Raw genomic sequence first — 24,279 nt, forward strand, 5'->3', positions numbered from 1 at the left:
CTATCGCTGTCGCTGCTGGTTGAAGGAAGGGGGAGGCGGAGTCGTGCCTCTGGGGGTGGAGTCAAAGCCGTGTCTGTGGGTGGGCTGGACTGGCTGGGGGAGGGTAGGAATACGTCGTTCGTGCGCGGGGCGTGTTCATCTGCTGCTGCAAGCGAGATGTGGTGTGCGTGGTTGTTCTGCGAGCCGTAAGCCTTTAGCTGGTTTATGTGAAACCGCAGACTTGCCATTCGGATCGGTGATCTTACACACAGAGGGGCTGACTTTATCTGAGATGGAGTAGGGTCCAGAAAATTTGGGGGAAAGGAATGAACTGGGGTTGTGTAGGTATAGCATCACTTGCTGCCCTACTACAAACTTGGCGTGTACCGTTTTATCAAAGCAAGCTTTGCTTTGTTTCTTGTGGGTTCCAAGCCTGACGGCTGCTGCGAGCTGGGCGGCCTTCACATTATCAATAATCTGCTGCACTGCTTTCTCATACGTGAGGGCTGTGACCGCGGGGTTGGCCAAATCCAGTCCTAATAAATACTCTGTCCCTTTCATGGGGCGTCCGGTCATGAGGGTGTGGGGGGTGTATCCTGTGGACGTGGATACTGTGTTTTGAATGAACATTAATGCAAATGGGAGAACGGTGTCCCAGGTGCTGTTGTGCTGTTGCCCCATTTTTCTGAGGGTGGCTTTTAGAGTTCTGTTCATCCTCTCTACATTGTGGTATGCTATATGGAACTTTTGCTTTATTCCGAAAATTGTGAGGACGTTTTTCATCCCTCGTCCTGTAAAATGGGAGCCTTGATCGGACTCTATACTGCGTGGGAGGCCCCATCTTGTAAAGATGTGCTGGGTTAGGATTTTAGCCGTCATTCTGGCCGTCTTTGTTCTGGATGGAAAATTTTCCACTCATTTTGTGAAGGTGTCGATGGCCACCAACACATACTTAAAACCATTTCTGCAGGGGGGTAGGGGTCCTATATGGCCGATTTGCAAATTCGTCCAGGGGCGGTTAACGGGATGGGTGTGACTAAGCTGAGCCTTTCTTGCATATATGTCCGGATTGTTCTGGGCACAGATTAAGCAATTCTCATTTAATGGGTAACATTGGCTTTTAAATCAGGCCACCAGCAGAGAGGTCTGATGTGGGCTAGGGTGGGTTCAATGCCCTGGTGTCCATGGTTGTCATAGAACTGACAAATAATCTGATTCCTGGCCTGGCTGGGGACTACATAAATGCCGTCTTTTAGAATCACACCGTCATGTGTGGTTATCGCATTTCTAAACCTATCACAAGGGTCTGGGAAGTTGCCTTTTAAAACTTTGCTTAGCTTCTCATCTTCTTTTTGAGCCTTTGCCAGATCTTGAATGTTGGTCTGTGAGACCTGAACCGCGTGTACTGGGGCGCTTTCGGGGGGGGTTCCAAAAGTGACCATGTCTGGAACCTGCCTTTGCTAGGGCGTCTGCATTAAAGTTACCAGGGGGGAGGAACGATGATGACTTCAAACTTTGATGATTCCATATTTACGGTCTTTGGCTGTTTTTAGGATATGCCGGAGTAATGGGGCTGAGGGTAGGGGCTTTCCGTTTGCGGAAACGAATCCTCGAGTTTCCCACAGGAGTAGGAATTCTGTTAAACTGTTGCAGACATATAAACTGTCCGAATATATGTCGGCTGGGGTCGGGCAATCTACAATATACTCTATGGCTGCCAGTTCTGCTGCCTGCGAGCCTAAATGTCCTGGCAATTTTAACGCAATCTCTTCTAGGGCACGTCCCTGCGTGTCCTCTACATAAATACTGCAGCCGGTAATTCTATTCCCATTTAAAACTGTGGAGGAGCCATCCACATAGATTCTAAGGGGTGCGCACGTGTCTGTGGGCTGGGGTCTCTGGGGTGTAGTGCCTGCTTTCCTGGGAGCTGACTTTGGTATAAAGGGTCCTGTATTATGCTTTGTGGTGATGATCTCACACTCATGTGGGGTGCCTGCATATTGTAAATTATCGGCGAGGAAGGTGTGGGTCTTGGTTCTCTTTACCGTGATGTCCCGTCCCTGTAAAAGAAGGGTCCAACGGGCTGCGCGGATTTGGCTGACTGTGACATCCTTACGTCGACCGTCTAACAATAGCTGCATTGGGGCGTGTTCAGTGAGAACGGCGATGGGGTTGAGTCCTGTAATGTAGGCGAAGTACTGTACTGCCCAAAAAACTGCGAGCAGGTGCCTTTCGCAGGCAGAAAATCCTTGCTCGACAGGATCTAACATGCGTGAGGCGTACGCCACGGGGCCTAATCGATCATGGCGTTCCTGGAGGACCACGGCCGAAAGGGTGCGGTCGGTAGTTGCAACTTCGATTGCGTACGGGGAAAGTGGATCTGGGACCTGTTGGATTGGATTGGATTGGATTTGTTTATTGTCACGTGTACCGAGGTACAGTGAAAAGTATTTTTCTGCGAGCAGCTCAACAGATCATTAAGTACATGAGAAGAAAAGGGAATAAAAGAAAATACATAATAGGGCAACACAAGGTATACAATGTAACTACATAAGCACTGGCATCGGATGAAGCATACAGGGTGTAGTGTTAATGAGCTCAGTCCATAAGAGGGTCATTTAGGAGTCTGGTGACAGTGGGGAAGAAGCTGTTTTTGAGTCTGTTCGTGCGTGTTCTCAGACTTCTGCATCTCCTGCCCGATGGAAGAAGCTGGAAGAGTGAGTAAGCCGGGTGGGAGGGATCTTTGATTATGCTGCCCGCTTTCCCCAGGCAGCGGGAGGTGTAGATGGAGTCAATGGATGGGAGGCAGGTTCGTGTGATGGACTGGGCGGTGTTCACACTCTCTGAAGTTTCTTGCGGTCCTGGGCCGAGCAGTTGCCATACCAGGCTGTGATGCAGCCAGATAGGATGCTTTCTATGGTGCATCTGTAAAAGTTGGTAAGAGTCAATGTGGACATGCCGAATTTCCTTAGTTTCCTGAGGAAGTATAGGCGCTGTTGTGCTTTCTTGGTGGTAGCGTCGACGTGGGTGGCCCAGGACTGATTTTTGGAGATGTGCACCCCTAGGAATTTGAAACTGCTAACCATCTCCACCTCAGCCCCATTGATGCTGACAGGGGTGTGTACAGTACTTTGCTTCCTGAAGTCAATTACCAGCTCTTTAGTTTTGCTGGCATTGAGGGAGAGATTATTGTCGCTGCACCACTCCACTAGGTTCTCTATCTCCCTCCTGTATTCTGACTCGTCGTTATTCGAGATCCGGCCCACTATGGTCGTGTCATCAGCAAACTTGTAGATGGAGTTGGAACCAAGTTTTGCCACGCAGTCGTGTGTGTACAGGGAGTAGAGTAGGGGGCTAAGTACGCAGCCTTGCGGAGCCCCGGTGTTGAGGACTATTGTGGAGGAGGTGTTGTTGTTTATCTTTACTGATTGTGGTGTGATGGTCAGAAAATCGAGGATCCAGTTGCAGAGTGGGGAGCCAAGTCCTAGGTTTTGGAGCTTTGATATGAGCTTGGCTGGGATTATGGTGTTGAAGGTGGAGCTGTAGTCAATAAATAGGAGTCTAATGTAGGAGTCCTTATTTTCGAGATGCTCTAGGGATGAGTGTAGGGCCAGGGAAATGGTGTCTGATGTGGACCGGTTGCAGCGGTATGCGAATTGCAGTGGATCAAGGCTTTCTGGGAGTATGGAGGTGATGCGCTTCATGATCAACCTCTCGAAGCACTTCATTACGACTGAAGTCAGGGCCACTGGTCGGTAGTCATTGAAGCACGTTGCCTGGTTCTTCTTTGGTACCGGTATGATGGTGGTCTTCTTGAAGCAGGTGGGGACCTCGGAGTGGAGTAGGGACAGGTTAAAGATGTCCGTGAATACCTCTGCCAGCTGGTCCGCGCAGGCTCTGAGTGCACGACCAGGGATCCCGTCCGGGCCCCGCCTTCCGAGGGTTCACTTTCAGGAAGGCCAATCTGACTTCGGAAGCTGTGATGGTGGGTATGGGTGAATTATGGGCTGCTGGGGCATTCGACAGCGGATTGTTGGTTACCTGCTCGAACCGAGCATAGAATGCATTGAGTTCATTGGGGAGGGGTGCGCTGCTGCCAGAGATACTGTTCGGCTTCGCTTTGTAGCCCGTTATGTTGTTTAGTCCTTGCCACAACCGCCGAGAGTCTGTCTGTGACTCTAGCTTGGTTTGATATTCTCTCTTGGCATTCGGATGGCTTTGCGGAGGTCGTACCTGGATTTCTTGTATAGGTCAGGGTCGTCTGCCTTGAACGCCTCAGATCTGTCCTACAGTAGGTAGTCAATCTCGCGATTGAGCCATGGTTTCCGGTTGGGGAACGCACGTACTGCTTTCTTTGGCACGCAGTCGTCCACACATTTGCTGATGAAGTCTGTGACGGTGGTGGCATACTCATTTAAGTTGGTCGCTGAGTTCTTAAATATGGACCAGTCCACTGTCTCTAAGCAGTCACGTAAGAGCTCTTCTGTCTCCTCGGACCAGCACTGCACAACCTTCTTAGCTGGATTCTCCCGCTTGTGTTTCTGCTTGTATGCCGGGAGAAGGAGCACCGTCTTATGGTCTGATTTCCCAAAGTGCGGTCGGGGGATGGAACGGTAGGCGCCCTTGATTTTTGAGTAGCAGTGGTCAAGAGTGTTGTCGCCCCTGGTGGGACAGGAGATGTGCTGGTGGAATTTTGGCAGTACACTCTTGAGGTTGGCCTTGTTGAAGTCTCCGGCCACGATGAACAAGGCCTCCGGGTGTTCTGTTTCGTAGTTGTTTATTACTGTGTACAGTTCGTCCAGCGCCTTCCTCACTACTGCCTGGGGTGGGATGTAGACCGCTGTGATAATGGCTGAAGTGAACTCACGTGGAAGATAATATGGGCGGCACTTCATGGTCAGGTATTCCAGGTCTGGGGCGCAGTTGGTCGCCAGAGTCCCCACATCCAAGCACCAGGAGGAGTTGATGAGGAGGCAAACCCCTCCACCCTTCGCTTTGCCTGATGATGCCGTGCGGTCCGCCCGGTGAATTGAGGAGCCTTCAGGTTGTATGGCACAGTCTGGTGAGGCGGGGGTGAGCCATGTCTCTGTGAAACAGAGCACACAGCAGCCTCTTACTTCCCTCTGAGAGGTAAGTCTGGCGTTAAGTTCATCCAGCTTGTTTTCGATCGCTTGGACGTTTGCCAGGAGTATGCTGGGGAGAGGGGTCTTGAAACCGCGTTGCTTCAGTCTAACCTGCAGACCGCCGCGTTTCCCTCGCTTCCCCGGTCGGCGGCTGCTGCTGGATGATCCTGAGATCCGATGGCCGATGTCAGCTCTTGTGGAAGGTAGGTGGTTGCGTCTGGTGGGGTCCAGGGCGCTGGCGGGGACCAGGGAGCTGTTTACGTATCTGGAGTCGTGTCTGCAGGGTCCCGGGCACTGGTTGAGGTAGAGGGATTGCTAGGGGGGCATGTTTGCGATCCGGATGGGTCCCGGCATTCTGCGGGCGCGGGAATACCTTGCAGCACATTTGGGTCCTCGTGCGCAGTCTCCGCCATTTCGGGGGTCCTGGGTCATGGGCAGAGGCTTCCTGAGGCAGGTTGGGCTGGGTCCCGTGGTCTGTTCCCTCCCTGGGCGCTCAGGCGGGGCCTCTCCGGGTCGGGTCGCTGGGTGGGCCTCTCCGGGTCGCTGGGCGGGGCCTCTCCGGGTCGGGTCGCTGGGCAGGTCTATGGGGGTCGCGTTGGGCCGGGTCTTGCCATCGGGTGTCGGGTCGGGAGCTCCGGGGACTGGGCCGGGCGATCCGGGGGCTGGTGTCGGTAGTTAGGCCGGGTTGGGAGCTCCGAGGTCCGGGTCGGCTCCAAATCGCGGTCGGGGCTTCACTTCCGGTTTGGGCCCGATCCATTTCCAGGTCGTGGAGGTCAGGTCGCGTCGGGTAAAAAGGTCTCCACGGGCCTCGGAGGATGTTCAAGCCTGCAAGAGAAGATAAAAGAGAGAGGTAAGTAATAATGTTAGTTTTAGAATTAATTTTTAAAAGATTAGAATGAGTATAAGTTAAGTAAAAAGTGGATCTGTTTGGGAGAGCTCGCAGAGAATCGCCTCGCTCCGGCGCCATCTTTGAAATCTGTAATGCGGGGACTGTGCTGAGGGCTCTTTTTAAAGCATCCACGGCATCCGTGTGCTGTGGAAGACATTCCCAAGGTGCCTGCTTCTTGAGAAGTTTGGATAGGGGCGCTGCTTTTGTGGCAAAACCGTCGATATGGTTCCTGCAGTAGCCAACCAGTCCTAGAAATGACCGGAGGGCTGAGACATTATGGGCCAGGAGTAATTTGACGATCGAGTTGATTCTTTTCTGCTCAATCTCGCGTTTGCCATGTGTGATTACTGTTCCTAAGTAAATCACTTTTCCCTGTAAAATCTGGGCCTTCTTGGGGTTCACTTTACAGCCAATTTGTTGTAGGAGTCCTAAAAGTTCGGCGAGAAGCGAAATGTGCCCTCCCTTTGTGTCTGTAGTAGCAGATCATCTACATATTGGACAAGACAATCGGGTCGGGAGAATTTTGCTAATCCATTTGCCAGCTGTCGGTGGCAAATGGAGGGGGAGTTGTGGAAGCCTTGTGGAAGGCACGACCACGTATATTGCTGTCCCTGGAATGTGAATTTGTATTGGCACGTTTTATCCAATGGAATGGACCAAAAGCCATTGCTAATGTCCAAAACCAAAAGAAATTTGACTGTAGTCGCTGTTTGAGCATGGTCTCGGGACTCATGGCTACAGTGGGGGCTGCTACTGGGGTTACTTTGTTCAGTTCCTGGTAATCAATGGTCAGTCGCCATGATCCATCGGGTTTCCTGTCGGGCCAAATTGGTGCATTATTCGTGGAGGCTACTGATCGGAGTACGCCCTGATCAAGTAAACTCTGTATAACTTTTGAGATTTCTCCCTCTGCCTCTTGGGGAAAACTGTACTGCTTTTGGGACCTGTAATATTCACTAAGCCAGCGATCTTGCCACAGTCGTGCTTGTTCTGTGCAAATGCTGCTTTGTGTTGCTGCAGGACTTTCCTAACTTGTTTGTTCTGACTAATGGCTCGAACCAGAAGTCTCCTACTGCGCTGATCCTATTTTCATACTCTCCAACTGTGAGCGTGGTGGGGGCTCGTGCTGCCTTTGCCATTCTCCACATACATTTATTCACTGGATCGAATGAGAGGTTGTGGGAGTTCATGAAGTTAATTCCTAAAATGTGTTCAGCTGTCTGGGGTAGATCGACCAGAACTACGGGGTGTTTTGTTTTAATGTTCCCTATCTGGATTGCTGCAGGGGCTGTGATGTGTCCCTGCTGTAAATGATCTGTAAAACCGTGAGTGTAATGGTGTCGGTGGTGGGCCACGTGTCTCGCTGAAACATCGTGGAGGAATTGAGCGGGACCCTCCTGTGTCCCAAAGGAATTCTATGGGGGTGTCCCCAAACTGAGCCTGCCACTACCGGTCTACCGGACTTGTCCCAAAGGATGTCGCAGACCCAAGTTGGGGAGCCCGCAGTCAGTGCTGTTCATATCTGCATTCTCAGAACGGGCGCTAACACTGTGGATTGGCTTTGCCCTATTCTTGTTTAGGGTGCCTGTCTGTTGGTTTCTCTGTTTCTGGGGCGCATTGCACTCTCGTGCGTAGTATCCTAATTATCCACAATTATAACACTCCTGGGATTTGGGTTGCTGTGGGCTGTTCCTGCCCTCATTTACCCATGCGGGGTTCTGGTGCGTCCTAACAGGATACATGTCTGCCTGTTCTTCCTGTTTTAACAAATGCAGTTTTGCCTTGGATGTACCCAAGCGCGGGACAATCTTTTCAAAACCCATTTCCCATTGTGGGCGTCGTCTGAGGGGTCATAATTTGCGCAAGCTCTCTGTCCTGCCTCTGTCGCATGAGAGACTAGGGTGTGAGTCCATTTGGCCATATTATCTGCGGACAAATGGGTGCGGGCTAACTCTCCAAATACCGCTGTAAAATGTATCCACAAACGTCCTGCAAACGCTGTGAGGTGCTCTGTCTTCTTTTGCCTACACTTGTTTAGGCCTTCTATGGAGTCTCCTCTGTTATAGCCGATCGCATCTAGAATCGCTGTGTGCATTTCTTGTAGGGTGCCTCCTCCTACATTCTGTGGGTCGGGAAGGGCTGCCACGACTGAAGGGTCGAGGCATAAAACGGTGAGCTTCACTTGCTCCTTTTCATCCAGGCCGTACATGGTCGCCTGCTGTTTTACTCTAGCAAAGAACTGGTGGGGGTCCGATGTGGGTAGGAACGGTGTAATCTTATCACACGCGTCTCTTAATTGGGTGACGGTTAACGGGGTGGTGTATAGGAAATCTGAGTCTCCTTCTGCTGCGGCCCTGCGATGTGTGGTTACAGGGTTCATAGGGGTGTGTTCTGCTTGTGCAGTCGGGGGTTGGGGCGCTTTTCATTTCTGGGGTTTTTCCTGTGTACATGTCCCATGTGCATATCTATGGACAGTATCATTTAGCCCCTGCCAATCGGGGCCATTTTTCTGGTCTAACTGGGGTCCAAACGTGCTCTGAAACCCATTCTGAACAGAAAGCAGAGATTGCAATTCTGCAATTTGCTTCCGGCACGTTGCGTGATCTACCGAGCTCTGCCTTTGTTCCGTTGTGGAAGGGTGGAGTGCTTGTAGGGCTGCTTTTAAATCGTTGCGCTGTTTCTGCAACTGCTCAACCTGTTGTTCTGTTTCCTGTCTTACCAACACCGCGCGTTGCGTGGCCTGGTAGGCTTTGTCATATTGGGACTGAAAGTTGCTCAAATGGGCGAGACAAGACTGGTGTGCCCGCTTGGCATCCTCCACCCCTTTGTCCCTCGCAGCTAACTGCTCTCTCAGTTCCTTGTTCTCTCTCTCATATCCGTTCACATCTCCTTCACTACTCTTGTCTCTCCTCAATCTCTCTACGGAGCATCCTCACGACCTCCTCTGTGCCTCGCAAATGTGCCAAGCAGGACACGATTGCCATCGGCTTGCGAGCTTTCCCTAAGCTCTTCTTACGGATCTCTGTCAGGTTCTCCCACCAAGTATACCCTATACTCCCGAGACCTGTTTCGTCATTGGCGCAGAATTCACTCCAAAGGGGCCATTCTTTCCCTTTGAGATATTTTCTGATCTCTTCTTCCCATACGGGACACTGTCCTACTCTACTGGTCGCTGCGACCTCGAATTCCTGGGGGTTCATAAGGCGTTCCATTGCCTTCATTGCCATTTTTCTCTATCTATGGGGTTTCTACCGAATTTGGAACAGGGGGTGATAAAGTGGTGATGTAAACACGGGTACGGCTTACGCTAATTTCCGGCCTACAAAACTCCCGACAGTTTTACGCAACAAAATCTCTCAGGTTTACCTTGTATCCCTGTTAGTACGCATGCAGTAACACACTTCCGAATCTCGGAGTTTTGATCAGTATCGTTCTTACACTGTGGTTTTTCTGTTTCCAATGGGATTCCAATTCAAATTTGGGTTCCTCGGAGTGACAAGGCCACTTCTAGGTCGGGTCCCGTCAGATGTCGCCAGTAAATGTTGCTCTATTTGGTTGGTTCTGAATATGGCGTTCAATATGGTCGCCTTCCTTAATCCTAATTACGTTTGCTTTAGAGTCGCCAGGTATCTTTCGATACCGCCACAAGGTTCAAACTCGAATACTGATCAAAGAGTCAGTACACCAGTTAGTTAGTTCAAAGTCAATACTATTTATTTACACACACAGCAATATCTACTCTTGCACAAAATACTACAGACTAAATTATCACTACTGCTAAAGCCTGTACTTAGCTTCGGGCGCCCACTCAGTCAGAGGAACAATGACCGTTGTTCAGTTCTGAGGCTGCTGGGGTCGAAGTGGTGAAGGGGAACAGCTAAGGTCGTCCGTCTGGTAGCGAGCGTTGACCTTGGACTTACTTGCTCCTGGTGCAGCTGGTGGACGGGTCTCTCCGCTGTGAGAGCCAATTCCAAGAGAGCGATTCTCTCTTGGGGCCGCCTTCTTATGCCCGAAGGGGGCTTCGCGCGCTTTTGGGCGGGCCTTGAACTTGGCCCCAATCAATTGGGCCATTCCTTGATCATTCGCATTGATCCTGACCATTAAAGGGGTGGGTGCCCTGATGGCTGGGCGTGTCCTAGGTGGCCGTCGGCCTGCTTTTGTTTTCTGCTTTCGGTTTGGGAAACTGGCGCCGCGAGGTCTGGGCCCAGATCGGTTACTTAATTATCTTCCTTTGTTCCCGGAGATGGGCCGTCCATATGCTAATGGACCTACAGTTTCAGTCTCGTCTGGGAGCTGCGGCTCCAATATGCAGACAGGCTCTGTGCCTGCTTGCTTTCTTAACATTGTCCATTTTTCCCTGCAATCTTTGCGAATGTCCGTTTTGTATTCTGGAAGTGGCCATCCCAGATGGCTACAGATTAAACGGGAGATGCATGATTTCCCACATCGAGCTGCTTGGTGGCACAGTGGGTAGCTCTGCTGCCTCACAGCTCCAGGGGCCTAGGTGCGATTCCTACCTCGGGTCACTGTCTGCGTGGAGTTTGCACTTTTTCCCCGTGTCGGCAAGGTAAATTGCCCCTTGGTGTCCAGGAATGTACAGGTTAGGTGGGGTTATGGGGAAAGAGTGGAGGAGTGGGCCTGGGTAGAGTGGTCTTTCAGAGGGATGGTGAAAACCCGATGGGCCAAAGGGCCACCTTCTGCACTATAGGAATCGTATGGAATTCTATGGATGTTGTCCTGGTTTGCTATCGGCTATTGGGGGGGAGGGGGGGGGGGGGACATACCGCATATCCTCCAACCTAATGTTGCTGCTAAAATCCCTCATCTCTGAAACATTGGGGTAAATCCCCACTGCAGCCTCTTAAACACCTTCCCAAAGTGCGGTGTCCACAATTTCCTGCATTTCTCTGCCCTGATTGGGGTCAGTTAGTTCTGAATAATAAATCAAAGGGCTCCCTCCGCCATGTATTTCTGTGAAATACCAAACAAGAGATCTTTTGCTCCACACTGATAAAATAATCTGAGTAGATTTAGTTTGATTTCTAAAAATTCTTGTGTTAATATTGAAAGTTGATGATTTTATTCAGGGGTTCATTTGGAGAAGTGACTGAGTAATGGAGCTGATTTAAATGGTTGAAATGTCCAAGATATTAAAAGAGTCCTTGGTTAATATTCAATGTGAAAAATATATTCAATAATTTTGTGTTTTAAAAGGGATTCTGATGTTTACCCAGAGAGTAGTGGGGGCATGGAATGCACTGCCTGTGGAAGTAGTTGAGTCAGAAACATTAGGGACCTTCAAGCGGCTATGGGTTGGTACATGGATTACGGTAGAATGCTGGGGTGTAGATAGATTTGTTCTTAATCTAGGACAAAAGTTCGGCACAAAATCATGAGCCGAAGGGCTTGTTCTGTGCTGTATTTTTCTATGTTCTATGTTAATATTTAAAATCGATTTTGTTGGTTCCTTTGGATCTGTTCCATGTGATGAATAACTTTTGTTTTTCATTATTTCAGAGTTTCCACTATTCACGCCCAGCATCGACCCCACCCTCCCCCTCCTTCTCCGGCAGCTCAACGCCTCATTACAGCGACAGTGAGACTGAACGTTACAACGAGGAAGAAGAGGCTCTGAAAGATCGTAAAAATATCAAGATAGACAGCATGTTGGATCTCCTTCATCAACAGAACAAGAATGTGAAAGATACTTTTGAAGCATTTAGAAATTCCAGCATCAATAATCTTCGCACATCTGCGAGATTAAGTGTTCCCTCCAGTGCAACAACAGCAACTAGCCCCAGCAAATCTACCAACCCCAGTGATGCAAACAAACCTACCAATCCCATTCCCTCAAACACTCCCAGCATACCTGCCTATCCCACTGAAGTTAACAAGCCTACCAATCCCATTCCCGCGAGTGCTCCCAGCAAACCTGCCTATCCCACTGAAGTTAACAAGCCTACCAATCCCATTCCCGCTAGTGCTCCCAGCAAACCTGCCTATCCCACTGAAGTTAACAAGCCTACCAATCCCATTCCCTCAAACACTCCCAGCATACCTGCCGATCCCACTGAAGTTAACAAGCCTACCAACCCCATTCCCGCTAGTGCTCCCAGCATACCTGCCTATCCCACTGAAGTTAACAAGCCTACCAATCCCATTCCCTCAAACACTCCCAGCATACCTGCCTATCCCACTGAAGTTAACAAGCCTACCAATCCCATTCCCTCGAACGCTTCCAGCAACCCTGCCAATCCTGATGCTGCCAACAAGCCTACCAATCCCAGTGATTCCAGTAGCTGAAACAATCCAGGAAATTCCAATGATGCCAACAAGCTAAGTAATCCAAGCAGTGATATCAGTTCCAACATTAATCAAGCGACATGTACACTCACTAACTCCATCGAATCCAGGAAACCTACCCATCAGGATACCAACAGTGGACACTATTCCTTTAATCTTTCACCAATCAGAGAGCAACCCCAGTCCAGGGCGTGAAAGAATAGAAATTTTCAATAAAACAACTGTGATCGCTGGTGCAACAATGTGGCATTTGATAGTTGATGTAAATCAATACCGATGGAGGGGAACAATATGTTGACTCAACTGATGTAGATTGAGGTTTATAATTGTAATGATATCATGGTTGTGTTGTAATTCACTGACTGACCACTAGGAGTCTCAATAGTATATAAGTGAATGTTAGAGTCAGGTGACCACAGACTGCCTGGAGAGCTGGAAGACAAAGGTTGCATGTGCATGATCATACCATTATTTATCTGTTGTTTTGTATATAGTTGACCCACAGTTAATGCTAATAAATCATTTATAGCTTTACCTACAATATAAATCAGGCCATCCAACAAGAACATTACATGGTTCAATGAATCGAGCACCATATCCCGTTCTTTCAGCGTCTGTCGATGTCTGCTACGTTCCTCCTCGTCTGAGGCGCTCGACTCATCGATCGACAGTTCCAATGCGCGACTGCAAAAAAATGCACCAACATCCTCAGAAGATAAACATAGGACACACCCGACACAAGTACTACTGAGTCACTGTTGGTGATGGACATTGAACACCCCTGCCCAGAGCATATTCTGCACCCTTGCCACCCTCTGTGCTTCCTCATGTGTTCAACATGGAGGATTATGGATTCATCAGCTGATGGTGGCCGGGTTCGTAGTAATCAGCAGGAGGTTTCCTTTTCCATGTTTAACCTAAAACCAGGAGACTTCATGGGGTCCAGAGTCAATGTTGAGAAATCCCAGGGCAACTCCCAACTTTATCCCACTGTGTCACCACCTCTGCTGTATCTGTTGTGCCGGTGAGACAGGACATACCCAGAAATGGCGATCGTGGTGCCTGGGACATTGTAAGGTATGATTCTGAGAGTATGACTATGTCAGGCTGTTGATGACTAGTCTGTGAGACAGCTCTCCCAACTTTAGCACAGGCACCCAGATGTTAATAAGTTTGCAGGGTCGACAGGGCTGAGTTTGCCGTTGTCATTTCCGGATCGATGCTGGGTGGTCTGTACAGGTGGTCTTATTGTCCCGGGCCACATTGCCAGCCAGTTCAAAAATGTCGGCAATCAGGTAGACGTTGGCACTGGCACCCACCCCATTTGCATAATGGCCCTTTGTGGATGTAGCTAACAGGGAACTGGAGACTGGCTCTGGAGGAGCTTTGGCACACGATTTGTCTCCAGGTTCACTGTGACTGGACCTGTTGTTGTAGTTGCCCCTCTTGGAAACCTTCATCAATCTTTCAAAGTTGAGATAGATGTTGAACTCTCAGAAAACCAAGGGATATTAGAATTAGACGGCCAAGTGGAATTCAGGTCAGGGATTAGCTGTGGCCTTTTCGAATGGCACAACAGGTTTGAGGAACTGCATGGCTTACTCCAACTCCGATTTCTTTTGTCCTTATCAGTCTTGTTTTGTAGAAGTGTTTGTCAAACTTTTTATTCCGGGATCCACTTTTACCAACCAGCTGACCTTTGAGAGCCACACAGGCCGACCTTTGCAACAGACCATTTTTGCTTACCTTTAAAGCAACAGGTGAACCTGCTTGGTCTTTACAATCTCAATTGCTTTGTCATTCAATGTTACATTTCTGCTAAGGACTTCAGCTGTCGATTTAAGTTCTCTCTGAAACCTTTGAAAAAAATCAAGAAGTATGTCCTCAAACTCGTCATGCCTTTGAAGGTTTGAGGGTTTTAAACTTTAACTCGTGTCATGTGAATGTCCCTTTAAGAAAAGTGTGCTTTACCAAATGGCAGCAGTGATGTCATTGTGTGGGTGGAGCTGGGCTTTGCTCTGCTTTTTACTTTTTGTTTTGTGCTGAAAGCTGCTTTTGGCTCTGTTTAGTTTTGCTTTCAGTTGGAGAGCTGCATTCGAACCAAGCAGATGTGTGTATTGATCTCTCTCTGCAACCTAAAGAATGTCTCCAGATCACTTGATGATTTCAAAGTAATACCTGTTTCTGTAAGGAATGCACACCTACTGTCTTTGTTAAAAAGGGTTTTTTGACTTATGGATGTTGTTTGGAAAGTTATTAAGGGTTATCTATAGAGTATTGTATCTTTTTGGGGGGTTATCAGTGTTGGTAATTGGTAAGATGCTTACTGTGTGTTTATAAAATGTTAACTGGATTCATAGAATAAACATTGTTTTTGTTTAAAAATAATTTTAGTTCTCTTTTGCATCACACCTGTAAATGGGCCCTTGTGCTCCCCATAACCAAAATCTATTAAAAGTTGCGGGTCAGGTGAACTCCATAAGATACTTTGGTGTTCTCTGAACCCTGGCCCATAATATTCGGCAGTACTTCCCTGCATATAACACACATGGGCTTTGCATTCTGAATTCCATTGGCACAATTCACAAAGCCATATGCCAAGAAATCATTTTTCTAATACTTTGTTCCCGCTATCAGTTTTTCTTTGTTTGGATGACCTGTTCTCTGCTGCCACTTCTGGCGGGAAAACTGTTATTATCGGTTTTCACATCTTAGATTTCACAATTCAGTTCATAAGTTAAGTTACATTTTTCATAACCGCACCAAAAAGGGAAACAAAAGACAAACAGAAATCAGCTCATATATTTACAGGTAATTGTCTTTCTTCCCGCTATGGTCATGGTCTCCCTTGAGTCGGCCTCCATCTGTTACAATCCCTGCTGCGGCCACAGTATGTATTCACCGGTGTCTATTTGCAGTTTGATTTGGGGTTCAGTTTGCCCTCGGGCCCTTCACCTGCGTCTCTCTCGCCTACATTGTGTGCCTTCGCTCACTCACCCCCCCCCCCCCCCCCCCCCCATTTCCCCCCTCCCCCTTCTTTTCCCTTTTGTCCTGTGGCTTTGTCCTTTGCTGGTTGCTGGCTACAGACAGATCTTAGAACAAGTTGGTAAATGGTTTCCACGCCCTGTGGAAACCTCTTCTGACCCCCGGATGGCAAATTTTATTTTCTCCACCTTGTGAACCTCTGCCAGGTCAGACAGTCAGTCTGTATTCTTGAGCAGGATTTTCCGGTGTGCAATCAGGAAGCAAACACGAGGGACCCGGCCCCCCTCCCCATAAAGAGTTCTGCCTAATCTAAAACCCCGAAGACTGTCACTTCTGGGCCTGGATGCACCTCACTTCCATAGCCGTGGACATAGTCTCAAAGAAAGTGGTCCAGAACGCGACAAGTCTGGGGAAGGCCCAGAACACACAGGTGTGGTCGGCCCGTCCTGTTCATTCGGGTTTGGGTTTGGTGCGCTCTGTGTACCACCTGTAGCTGCAGTAGGTTAAGCCCTGCGCATGTGGAGCTGGAGTTCGCCCTGTTAAATGCTTCAATCCAGATCCTCTCCCTACTTCCATGCCTCATTCTTCCTCCCGTTTTTCCCTTGTCTTGTCCGGGGGGGAGCGTACCTCCTCCAACAGTCACCCATTCAGGTCCCCGCAGTTCCCCCTCCCATGGTCCTCTATAAGTGAATGTCCTGGTATCTGGGGGTACGTCATCATTTCCTTACAAAGGAAGTTTTTGAACTGTATAGAACATAGAACATTACAGCGCAGTACAGGCCCTTCAGCCCTCGATGTTGCGCCGACCTGTGAAATCACTCTAAAGCCCATCTACACTATTCCCTTATCGTCCATATGTCTATCCAGTGACCATTTGAATGCCCTTTGTGTTGGCGAGTCCACTACTGTTGCAGGCAGGGCATTCCACGCCCTTACTACTCTCTGAGTAAAGAACCTACCTCTAACATCTGTCTTATATCTATCTCCCCTCAATTTAAAGCTATGTCCCCTTGTGCTAGACATTACCATCCGAGGAAAATGGCTCTCACTGTCCACCCTATCCAATCCTCTGATCATCTTGTATGCCTCAATTACATCACCTCTTAACCTTCTTCTCTCTAACGAAAACAGCCTCAAGTCCCTCAGCCTTTCCTCATAAGATCTTCCCTCCATACCAGGCAACATTCTGGTAAATCTCCTCTGCACCCTTTCCAATGCTTCCACATCCTTCCTATAATGCGGCGACCAGAATTGCACGCAATACTCCAAATGCGGCCGCATCAGAGTTTTGTACAGCTGCAACATGACCTCATGGCTCCGAAACTCAATCCCTCTACCAATAAAAGCTAACACACCGTACGCCTTCTTAACAACCCTCTCAACCTGGGTGGCAACTTTCTATGTACATGGACACCGAGATCTCTCTGCTCATCCACACTGCCAAGGATCTTACCATTGGCCCAGTACTCAGTCTTCCTGTTATTCCTTCCAAAATGAATCACCTCACACTTTTCTGAATTAAAGTCCATTTGCCACCACTCAGCCCAGCGCTGCAGCTTATCTATGTCCCTCTGTAACTTGTAACATCCTTCCGCACTGTCCACAACTCCACCAACTTTAGTGGGATTCATGTCGCATTACATTCATCCCCCACCATCTGGCCTGCAAAATCCTACCAACTGTCCTGGCTTGGTACAATTCACACCTCTTTAACCTGGGGTTACCCCATCTCTGGATCTGTAAAGATTTAATCACCTGCTAATGCTCGCATTCCAAGCATTGTTTGGCATCTTTGAATTTGTCTATATATGTGTTTCTGGAACAGACCTCTTCATTCACCTGAGGAAGGAGCAGCGCTCCGAAAGCTAGTGACATCAAAACAAACCTGTTGGACTTTAACCTGGTGTTGTAAGACTTCGTACTGTGCTCACCCCAGTCCAACGCCGGCATCTCCACATCATAACTTTAGTGTCATCTGCAAATTTACTCACCCATCCTTCTATGCCCTCCTCCAGGTCATTTATAAAAATGACAAACAGCAGTGGCCCCAAAACAGATCCTTGTGGTACACCACTTGTAACTGAACTCCAGTCTGAACATTTCCCATCAACCACCACCCTTTGTCTTTTTCCAGCTAGCCAATTTCTGATCCAAACTGCTAAATCACCCTGAATCCCATGCCTCCGTATTTTCTGTAGTAGCCTACTGTGGGTAACCTTATCAAACGCTTTACTGAAATCCATATACACCACATCAACTGCTTTACCCTCATCCACCTGTTTGGTCACCTTCTCAAAGAACTCAATAAGGTTTGTGAGGCACGACCTACCCTTCACAAAACCGTGTTGACTATCTCTAATCAAATTATTCCTTTCCAGATGATTATACATCCTATCTCTTATAAACCTTTCCAAGATTTTGCCCACATCAGAAGTAAGGCTCACTGGTCTATAGTTACCGGGGTTGTCTCTACTCCCCTTCTTGAACAAGGGACAACATTTGCTATCCTCCAGTCTTCTGGCACTATTCCTGTAGACAAAGGTGACTTAAATATCAAAGCCAAAGGCTCAGCAATCTGCTCCCTAGCTTCCCAGAGAATCATAAGATAAATCCCATCCGGCCCAGGGGACTTATCTATTTTCACACTTTCCAGAATTGCTAACACCTCCTCCTTATGAACCTCAAGCCCTTCTAGTCTAGTAGCCTAAATCTCAGTATTCTCCTCGACAACATTGTTTTTTTCCTGTGTGAATACTGACGAAAAATATTCATTTAGCACCTCTCCTATCTCCTCGGACTCCAAGCACAACTTCCCACTACTGTCCTTGACTGGCCCTACTCTTACCCTAGTCATTCGTTTATTCCCGACATCTATGGAAAGCTTTAGGGTTATCCTTGATCCTACCTGCCAAAGACTTCTCATGTCCCCTCCTGGCTCTTCTTAGCTCTCTCTTTAGGTCCTTCCCAGCTAACTTATAACTCTCGAGCGCCCTTGCTGAACCTTCATGTCTCATCTTCATGGTGAAGCAGTTGAGGAACAGAGGAGAACCTTCCGAGCGATCTTTCACAGTGTTCAGAAAAAGTTCATACCAACAAAAAAGAAAGACGGTAGAAAGGGGAAAATTCGACCGTGGATATCTAAGGAGGTGAGGGAGAGTATCAAATTGAAGGAAAAAACATACAAAGTGGCAAAAGTTTGTGGGAGACTAGAGGACTCGGAAGTCTTTAGGGGTCAACAGAAAGCTACTAAAAAAGCCATAAAGAAGAGTAAGGTAGACTATGAAAGTAAACTGACTCAGAACATAAAAGCAGATAGTAAAAACTTCTACAAATATATAAGACAAAAAAGTGGCTAAGGTAAATATTGGTCCTTTGGAAGATGAGAAGGGAGATTTAATAATAGGAGACGGGGAAATGGCTGAGGAGCTGAACAGGTTTTTTGGGTCAGTCTTCACACTGGAGGACACAAATAACATGCCAGTGACTGATGGAAATAAAGATATGAGAGGTGAAGACCTTGAGATGATTGTAATCACTAAGGAGGCAGTATTGGGCAAGCTAATGGGGCTAAAGGTAGACAAGTCTCCTGGCCCTGATGGGATGCATCCCAGAGTGTTAAAAGAGATGGCTAGGGAAATTGTAAACGCACTAGTGATAATTTATCAAAATTCACTAGACTCTGGGATGGTCCCAGAGGATTGGAAAGTAGCAAACGTGGCACCACTGTTTAAAAGAGGTCGGCAGAAAGCGGGTAATTATAGGCCGGTAAGCTTCACTTCGGTTGTAGAGAAACTGCTGGAATCTATCATTAAGGAGGAAATAGCGGGGCACCTGGAGGGAAATTGTCCTAGTGGGCAGACGCAGCATGGGTTCACAAAGGGTAGGTCGTGTCTGACTAATTTGGTAGAATTTTTTGAGGACGTTACCAGTGCAGTAGATAACGGGGAGCCAATGGATGTGGTATATCTGGATTTCCAGAAAGCTTTTGACAAGGTACCACACAAAAGGTTGCTGCATAAACTAAAGATGCATGGCATTGAGGGTAAAGTGGTAGCATGGGTAGAGGATTGGTTGACTAACAGAAAGCAGAGAGTGGGGATGAATGGGTGTTTCTCTGGTTGGCAACCTGTAACTAGTGGGGTCCCTCAAGGATCAGTGTTGGGCCCGCAGTTGTTCACAATTTACATAGACGATTTGGAGTTGGGGACCAAGTGCAATGTGTCAAAGTTTGCAGACGACACTAAGGTGAGTGGTAAAGCAAAAAGTGCAGAGGATACCGGAAGTCTGCAGAAGGATTTGGATAGGTTAGGTGAATGGGCTAGGGTCTGGCAGATGGAATTCAATGTTGCCAAGTGTGAGGCTATCCATTTTGGGAGGAATAACAGCAGAATGGATTAGTATTTAAACGGTAAGAAGTTAAAACATGCTGCTGTGCAGAGGGACCTGGGTGTGCTGGTGCACGAGTCGCAAAACGTTGGTGTGCAGGTGCAACAGGTGATTAAGAAGGCTAATCGAGTTTTGTCTTTCATTGCTAGAGGGATGGAGTTCAAGACTAGTGAGGTTATGCTGCAATTGTATAGGGTGTTGGTGAGGCCGCATCTGGAGTATTGTGTTCAGTTTTGGTCTCCTTACCTGAGAAAGGACATATTGGCACTGGAGGGAGTGCAGAGGAGATTCACTAGGTTGATCCCAGAGTTGAGGGGGTTAGATTATGACGCGAGGTTGAGTAGACTGGGACTGTACTCATTGGAGTTTAGAAGGATGTGGGGGGATCTTATTGAGACATATAAAATTATGAAGTGAATAGATAGGATAGATGCGGGCAGGTTGTTTCCACTGGTCGGGGAAAGCAGAACTAGGGGGCATAGCCTCAAAATAAGGGGAGGTAGATATAGGACGGAGTGTAGGAGGAACTTCTTCACCCAAAGGGTTGTGAATCTCTGGAATTCCTTGCCCAGTGAAGCAGTTGAGGCTCCTTCTTTAAACGTTTTTAAGAAAAAGATAGATGCCTTTCTAAAGAATAAAGGGATTTGGGGATATAGTGTACGGGCCGGAGAGTGGAGCTGAGTCCACAAAGATCAGCCATGATCTCATTGAATGGCGGAGCAGGCTCGAGGGGCCAGGTGGCCTACTCCTGTTCCTAGTTCTTATGTTCTTATGTTCTCATCTTTACATTAGCCTCCTTCTTCCTCTTGACAAGTGTTTCGACTGCTTTAGTAAACCACGGTTCCCTCACTCGACCACTTCCTCCCTGCCTGACAGGTACATACTTATCAAGGACACGCAGTAGCTGTTCCTTGAACAAGCTCCACATTTCCATTGTGCCCATCGCCTGCAGTTTTCCTCTCCATCTGATGCATCCTAAGTCTTGCCTCATCGCATCATAATTGCCTTTCCCCCAGATATAACTCTTGCCCTGCGGTATATATCTATCTCTTTCCATCACTAAAGTAAACGTAATCGAATTGTGGTCACTATCACCAAAGTGCTCACCTACCTCCTGGTTCATTACCCAGTACCAAATCCAATACGGCCTTGCCTCTCGTTGGCCTATCTACATACTGTGTCAGGAAACCCTCTTGCACACATTGGACAAAAACGGGCCCGTCTAAAGAATTCGAACTATAGCGTTTCCAGTCAATATTTGGAAAGTTAAAGTTAAAGGTCTTTGTTTATTTTGTTTTGGTAATTGGAACCTCTCTGTGAGTTCCTCCAGGATCTCTACTCTATCGTCTGTGTACATGTCCCTAACCGTCAGTGTCGCCTCCTCCTGTCTCCACCTTTTGAAGGTGGCATCCATTGTGATGGGCAGCTGGGGGCCATAGTGGACATTTCAGTCAGGCCAAAGTGCTGTCTCCTTTGATACCATGTTCAGAGTGTGGCTACCAACGCTGGGCTTCTCGAGTGCTTGGCCGGTGGGGATGGGAGTGCAGTTGTGACTAGGGATTGGAGGGATGTCCCTATGCAGGGACTCTCTTCCATCTTCGCCCACTCTGCCCCAGGTTCCTCCACCCATCCCCTCACTTTCTGCTGTGACTTCCCCGCGGTAGAACTGTAGGTTTGGGAGGGCTAGGCCTCTCACGTTTCTTTTCCTGTGTAGGACTTTTTTTTTGGTTTCTTGTGTTCCTCCCCCACATAAACACCACAACTAGTTTTTCTACTGAGTTGAAGAAGGACTTGGGATGTCGATCGGGAGGAATTTGAACAAGAGGAGGAACCTTAGCAGCACGTTCGTTTGGATCGTGTGCATCCCCCTCCTCCCCACCCCCTGCCAGCATAAGCGGGACTGGGCCCCACCTCTGCAAATCCCTTTTTACTTCCTCCACCAGACTCAGGTTTCATTTCTGGATCCCCAGGTAGCGGAATTTGGTCTGGGCTTGTTTGAATGGCAGTCCCTCCAGCTCTGTCCCTCCCCCTGTGGGTTCATCAGGAAGGTCTCACGTTTGCTCAGGTTGAGGTTGTAGCCCGAGAAGGCTCCAAACTCCTGTAAGGAGTTTCACCATCTCCTCTCCATGCTGGCCTGGGGGTTTGAGACATAGAGGAGCAGATCATCCATGTAGAGTGAGATTCTATGCTCTCTGTCCCCCCTCTGGATACCTCTTCATCCCCTTTGCCATTCTTTCTTTTTTTAAAAAATATTTTTATTAAAGGTTTTTAATAACACAATTTTTTCCCCTTACAACCAATAACCCCCCCCCCCCCCCGTAACAAAATAACGCAAAATCACCCTGAGCAAGATGGTATATTTACATAGCTTTATACACTGGCTCTTGGCCGCACGTGCCATTTCTCCCCACCCTCCATGCCGTCTACCGCTCGTCCATCCCCTCAAACAATCTCTCGTGTCCCTCCCCCCCTCCCCCCCCCCAGGGTTGCTGCTGCTGCTGACTGACCCTCCTCTAACGCTCCATGAGATAGTCTAGGAACGGTTGCCACCGCCTGTAGAACCCCTGCGCAGACCCTCGTAAGGCAAACTTAATCCTCTCCAGCTTTATGAACCCAGCCATATCGTTTATCCAGGCCTCCAGGCTGGGGGGCTTCACCTCCTTCCACAATAGCAAGACCCTTCGCTGGGCTACTAGGGACGCAAAGGCCAGAATGTTGACCTCCTTCGCCTCCTGCACTCCCGGTTCGTCCACTACTCCGAATATTGCTAACCCCCAGCTTGGCTTGACCCGGACTTTCACCACCTGAAATATTGCTCCCGCCACTCCTCTCCAGAACCCCTCCAGTGCCGGGCATGACCAAAACATATGGACATGGTTCGCCGGGCTCCCTGAGCACCTTCCACATCTGTCCTCTACCCCAAAGAACCTACTCAACCTCGTCCCCGTCAAGTGCGCTCTGTGGACCACCTTAAATTGTATCAGGCTGAGCCTGGCACACGAGGAGGAGGTATTAACCCTACCCAGGGCGTCAGCCCATAGCCCTTCCTCAATCTCCTCCCCCAGTTCCTCCTCCCATTTACCTTTCAACTCTTCTACTAGCGCTTCCCCTTCTTCTTTCATCTCCTCGTGTATTTCCGACACCTTGCCCTCCCCGACCCATACACCCGAGATCACCCCATCTTGAACTTCTTGTGCCGGGAGCAACGGAAATTCCCTCACCTGTCGCCTCACAAAAGCCCTCACCTGCATATATCTAAAGGCATTTCCCGGGGGTAACTCTTCTCCTCCAGTGCCCCTAGGCTCGCAAACGTTCATTCAATGAACAGGTCCCCCATTCTTCTGATCCCCGCCCGATGCCAGCCTTGGAACCCCCCCGTCCATCTTCCCCGGGACAAACCAGTGGTTACCCCTGATCGGGGACCACACCGATGCTCCCATTGCACCCCGGTGCCTTCTCCACTGGCCCCACATCCTTAGCGTTGCCGCCACCACCGGGCTTGTGGTGTATTTTGTCGGCGAGAGCGGCAGCGGTGCCGTTACCAACGTCCCCAGGCTCGTTCCTTTACAGGACGCCATCTCCATCCTCTTCCATGCCGCCCCCTCTCCCTCCATGACCCACTTATGGATCATCGCCACGTTTGCTGCCCAGTAGTAGCTCCCTAGGTTTGGCAAAGCCAACCCTCCTCGGTCCCTATTGCGTTCCAGGAACCCTCTCCTAACCCTCGGGGTCTTATTTGCCCACACATACCCCATAATACTCCTACCTACTCTCTTGAAAAAGCCCTTGGTGATCACGATGGGAAGGCACTGAAACACAAACAGAAACCTCGGAAGGATCACCATTTTGACTCTGGCACTCTACCCGCCAGCAAGAGCAGTAACAGGTCCCATCTTTTAAAATCCTCCTCCATTTGCTCCACCAACCTCGTCAGATTCAGTTTATGTAGGGTCCCCCAACTCCTGGCCAAAAACTCCTCTCCGCCCTCCTCAGCGGTAGGTCCACTATCCCTCTTTCTTGGTCCCCTGCCTGTAATACAAAAAGCTCACTCTTCCCTACATTAAGCTTGTAGCCCGAGAACTCCCCAAACTCCTTCAGAGTCTGCATGACCTCCACCAATCCCTCCATTGGGTCCGCCACGTATAGCAGCAGGTCATCCGCATAGAGCGATACCCGATGCTCTTCTCCCCCGCGGGCTATCCCCCTCCATTTATTAGACTCCCTAAGTGATATGGCCAATGGTTCGATTGCCAATGCAAACAACAGGGGGGACAGGGGGCAACCCTGCCTCGTCCCTCGGTACAGCCGAAAGTACTCCGACCTCCGCCGGTTCGTCACGACACTCGCCACCGGGGCGCTGTAAAGGAGCTTAACCCATCTAATAAACCCTCCCCCGAACCCAAACCTGCGCAATACCTCCCAGAGGTACTCCCACTCCACTCGGTCAAAGGCTTTTTCCGCGTCCATAGCTGCCACTATCTCCGCCTCTCCCTCCTCCGATGTCATCATTATCACGTTTAAGAGCCGCCGCACATTGGTATTTAACTGCCTGCCCTTTACGAATCCCGTTTGGTCCTCATGAATCACCCCCGGGACACAGTCCTCAATCCTGGT

General features: G+C 48.9%; 1 protein-coding gene and 1 long non-coding RNA gene across 2 annotated transcripts in view; one reads left to right on the plus strand and one right to left on the minus strand.

Annotated features, from left to right (window-relative positions):
• LOC140404110 (glycogen [starch] synthase, muscle-like) overlaps window positions 1-14,648 on the plus strand; it is a 122,336-nt gene extending 107,688 nt beyond the window's left edge. The window contains exon 16 of the mRNA XM_072492530.1: window positions 11,509-14,648. Coding sequence (XP_072348631.1) covers window positions 11,509-12,294 — 786 coding nt within the window. The 3' untranslated portion in view covers window positions 12,295-14,648. The remainder of the gene's footprint in view (window positions 1-11,508) is intronic.
• Window positions 1-24,279, minus strand: part of LOC140404111 (uncharacterized) — a 33,572-nt gene that overhangs the window by 2,535 nt on the left and 6,758 nt on the right. Inside the window, exon 2 of the long non-coding RNA XR_011938460.1 lies at window positions 12,830-12,978. This is a non-coding gene — a long non-coding RNA (uncharacterized lncRNA). The remainder of the gene's footprint in view (window positions 1-12,829; window positions 12,979-24,279) is intronic.

The sequence above is a fragment of the Scyliorhinus torazame genome, chromosome 29 (genome assembly GCF_047496885.1).
Source record: "Scyliorhinus torazame isolate Kashiwa2021f chromosome 29, sScyTor2.1, whole genome shotgun sequence".
Taxonomy (NCBI): Eukaryota; Metazoa; Chordata; class Chondrichthyes; order Carcharhiniformes; family Scyliorhinidae; genus Scyliorhinus; species Scyliorhinus torazame.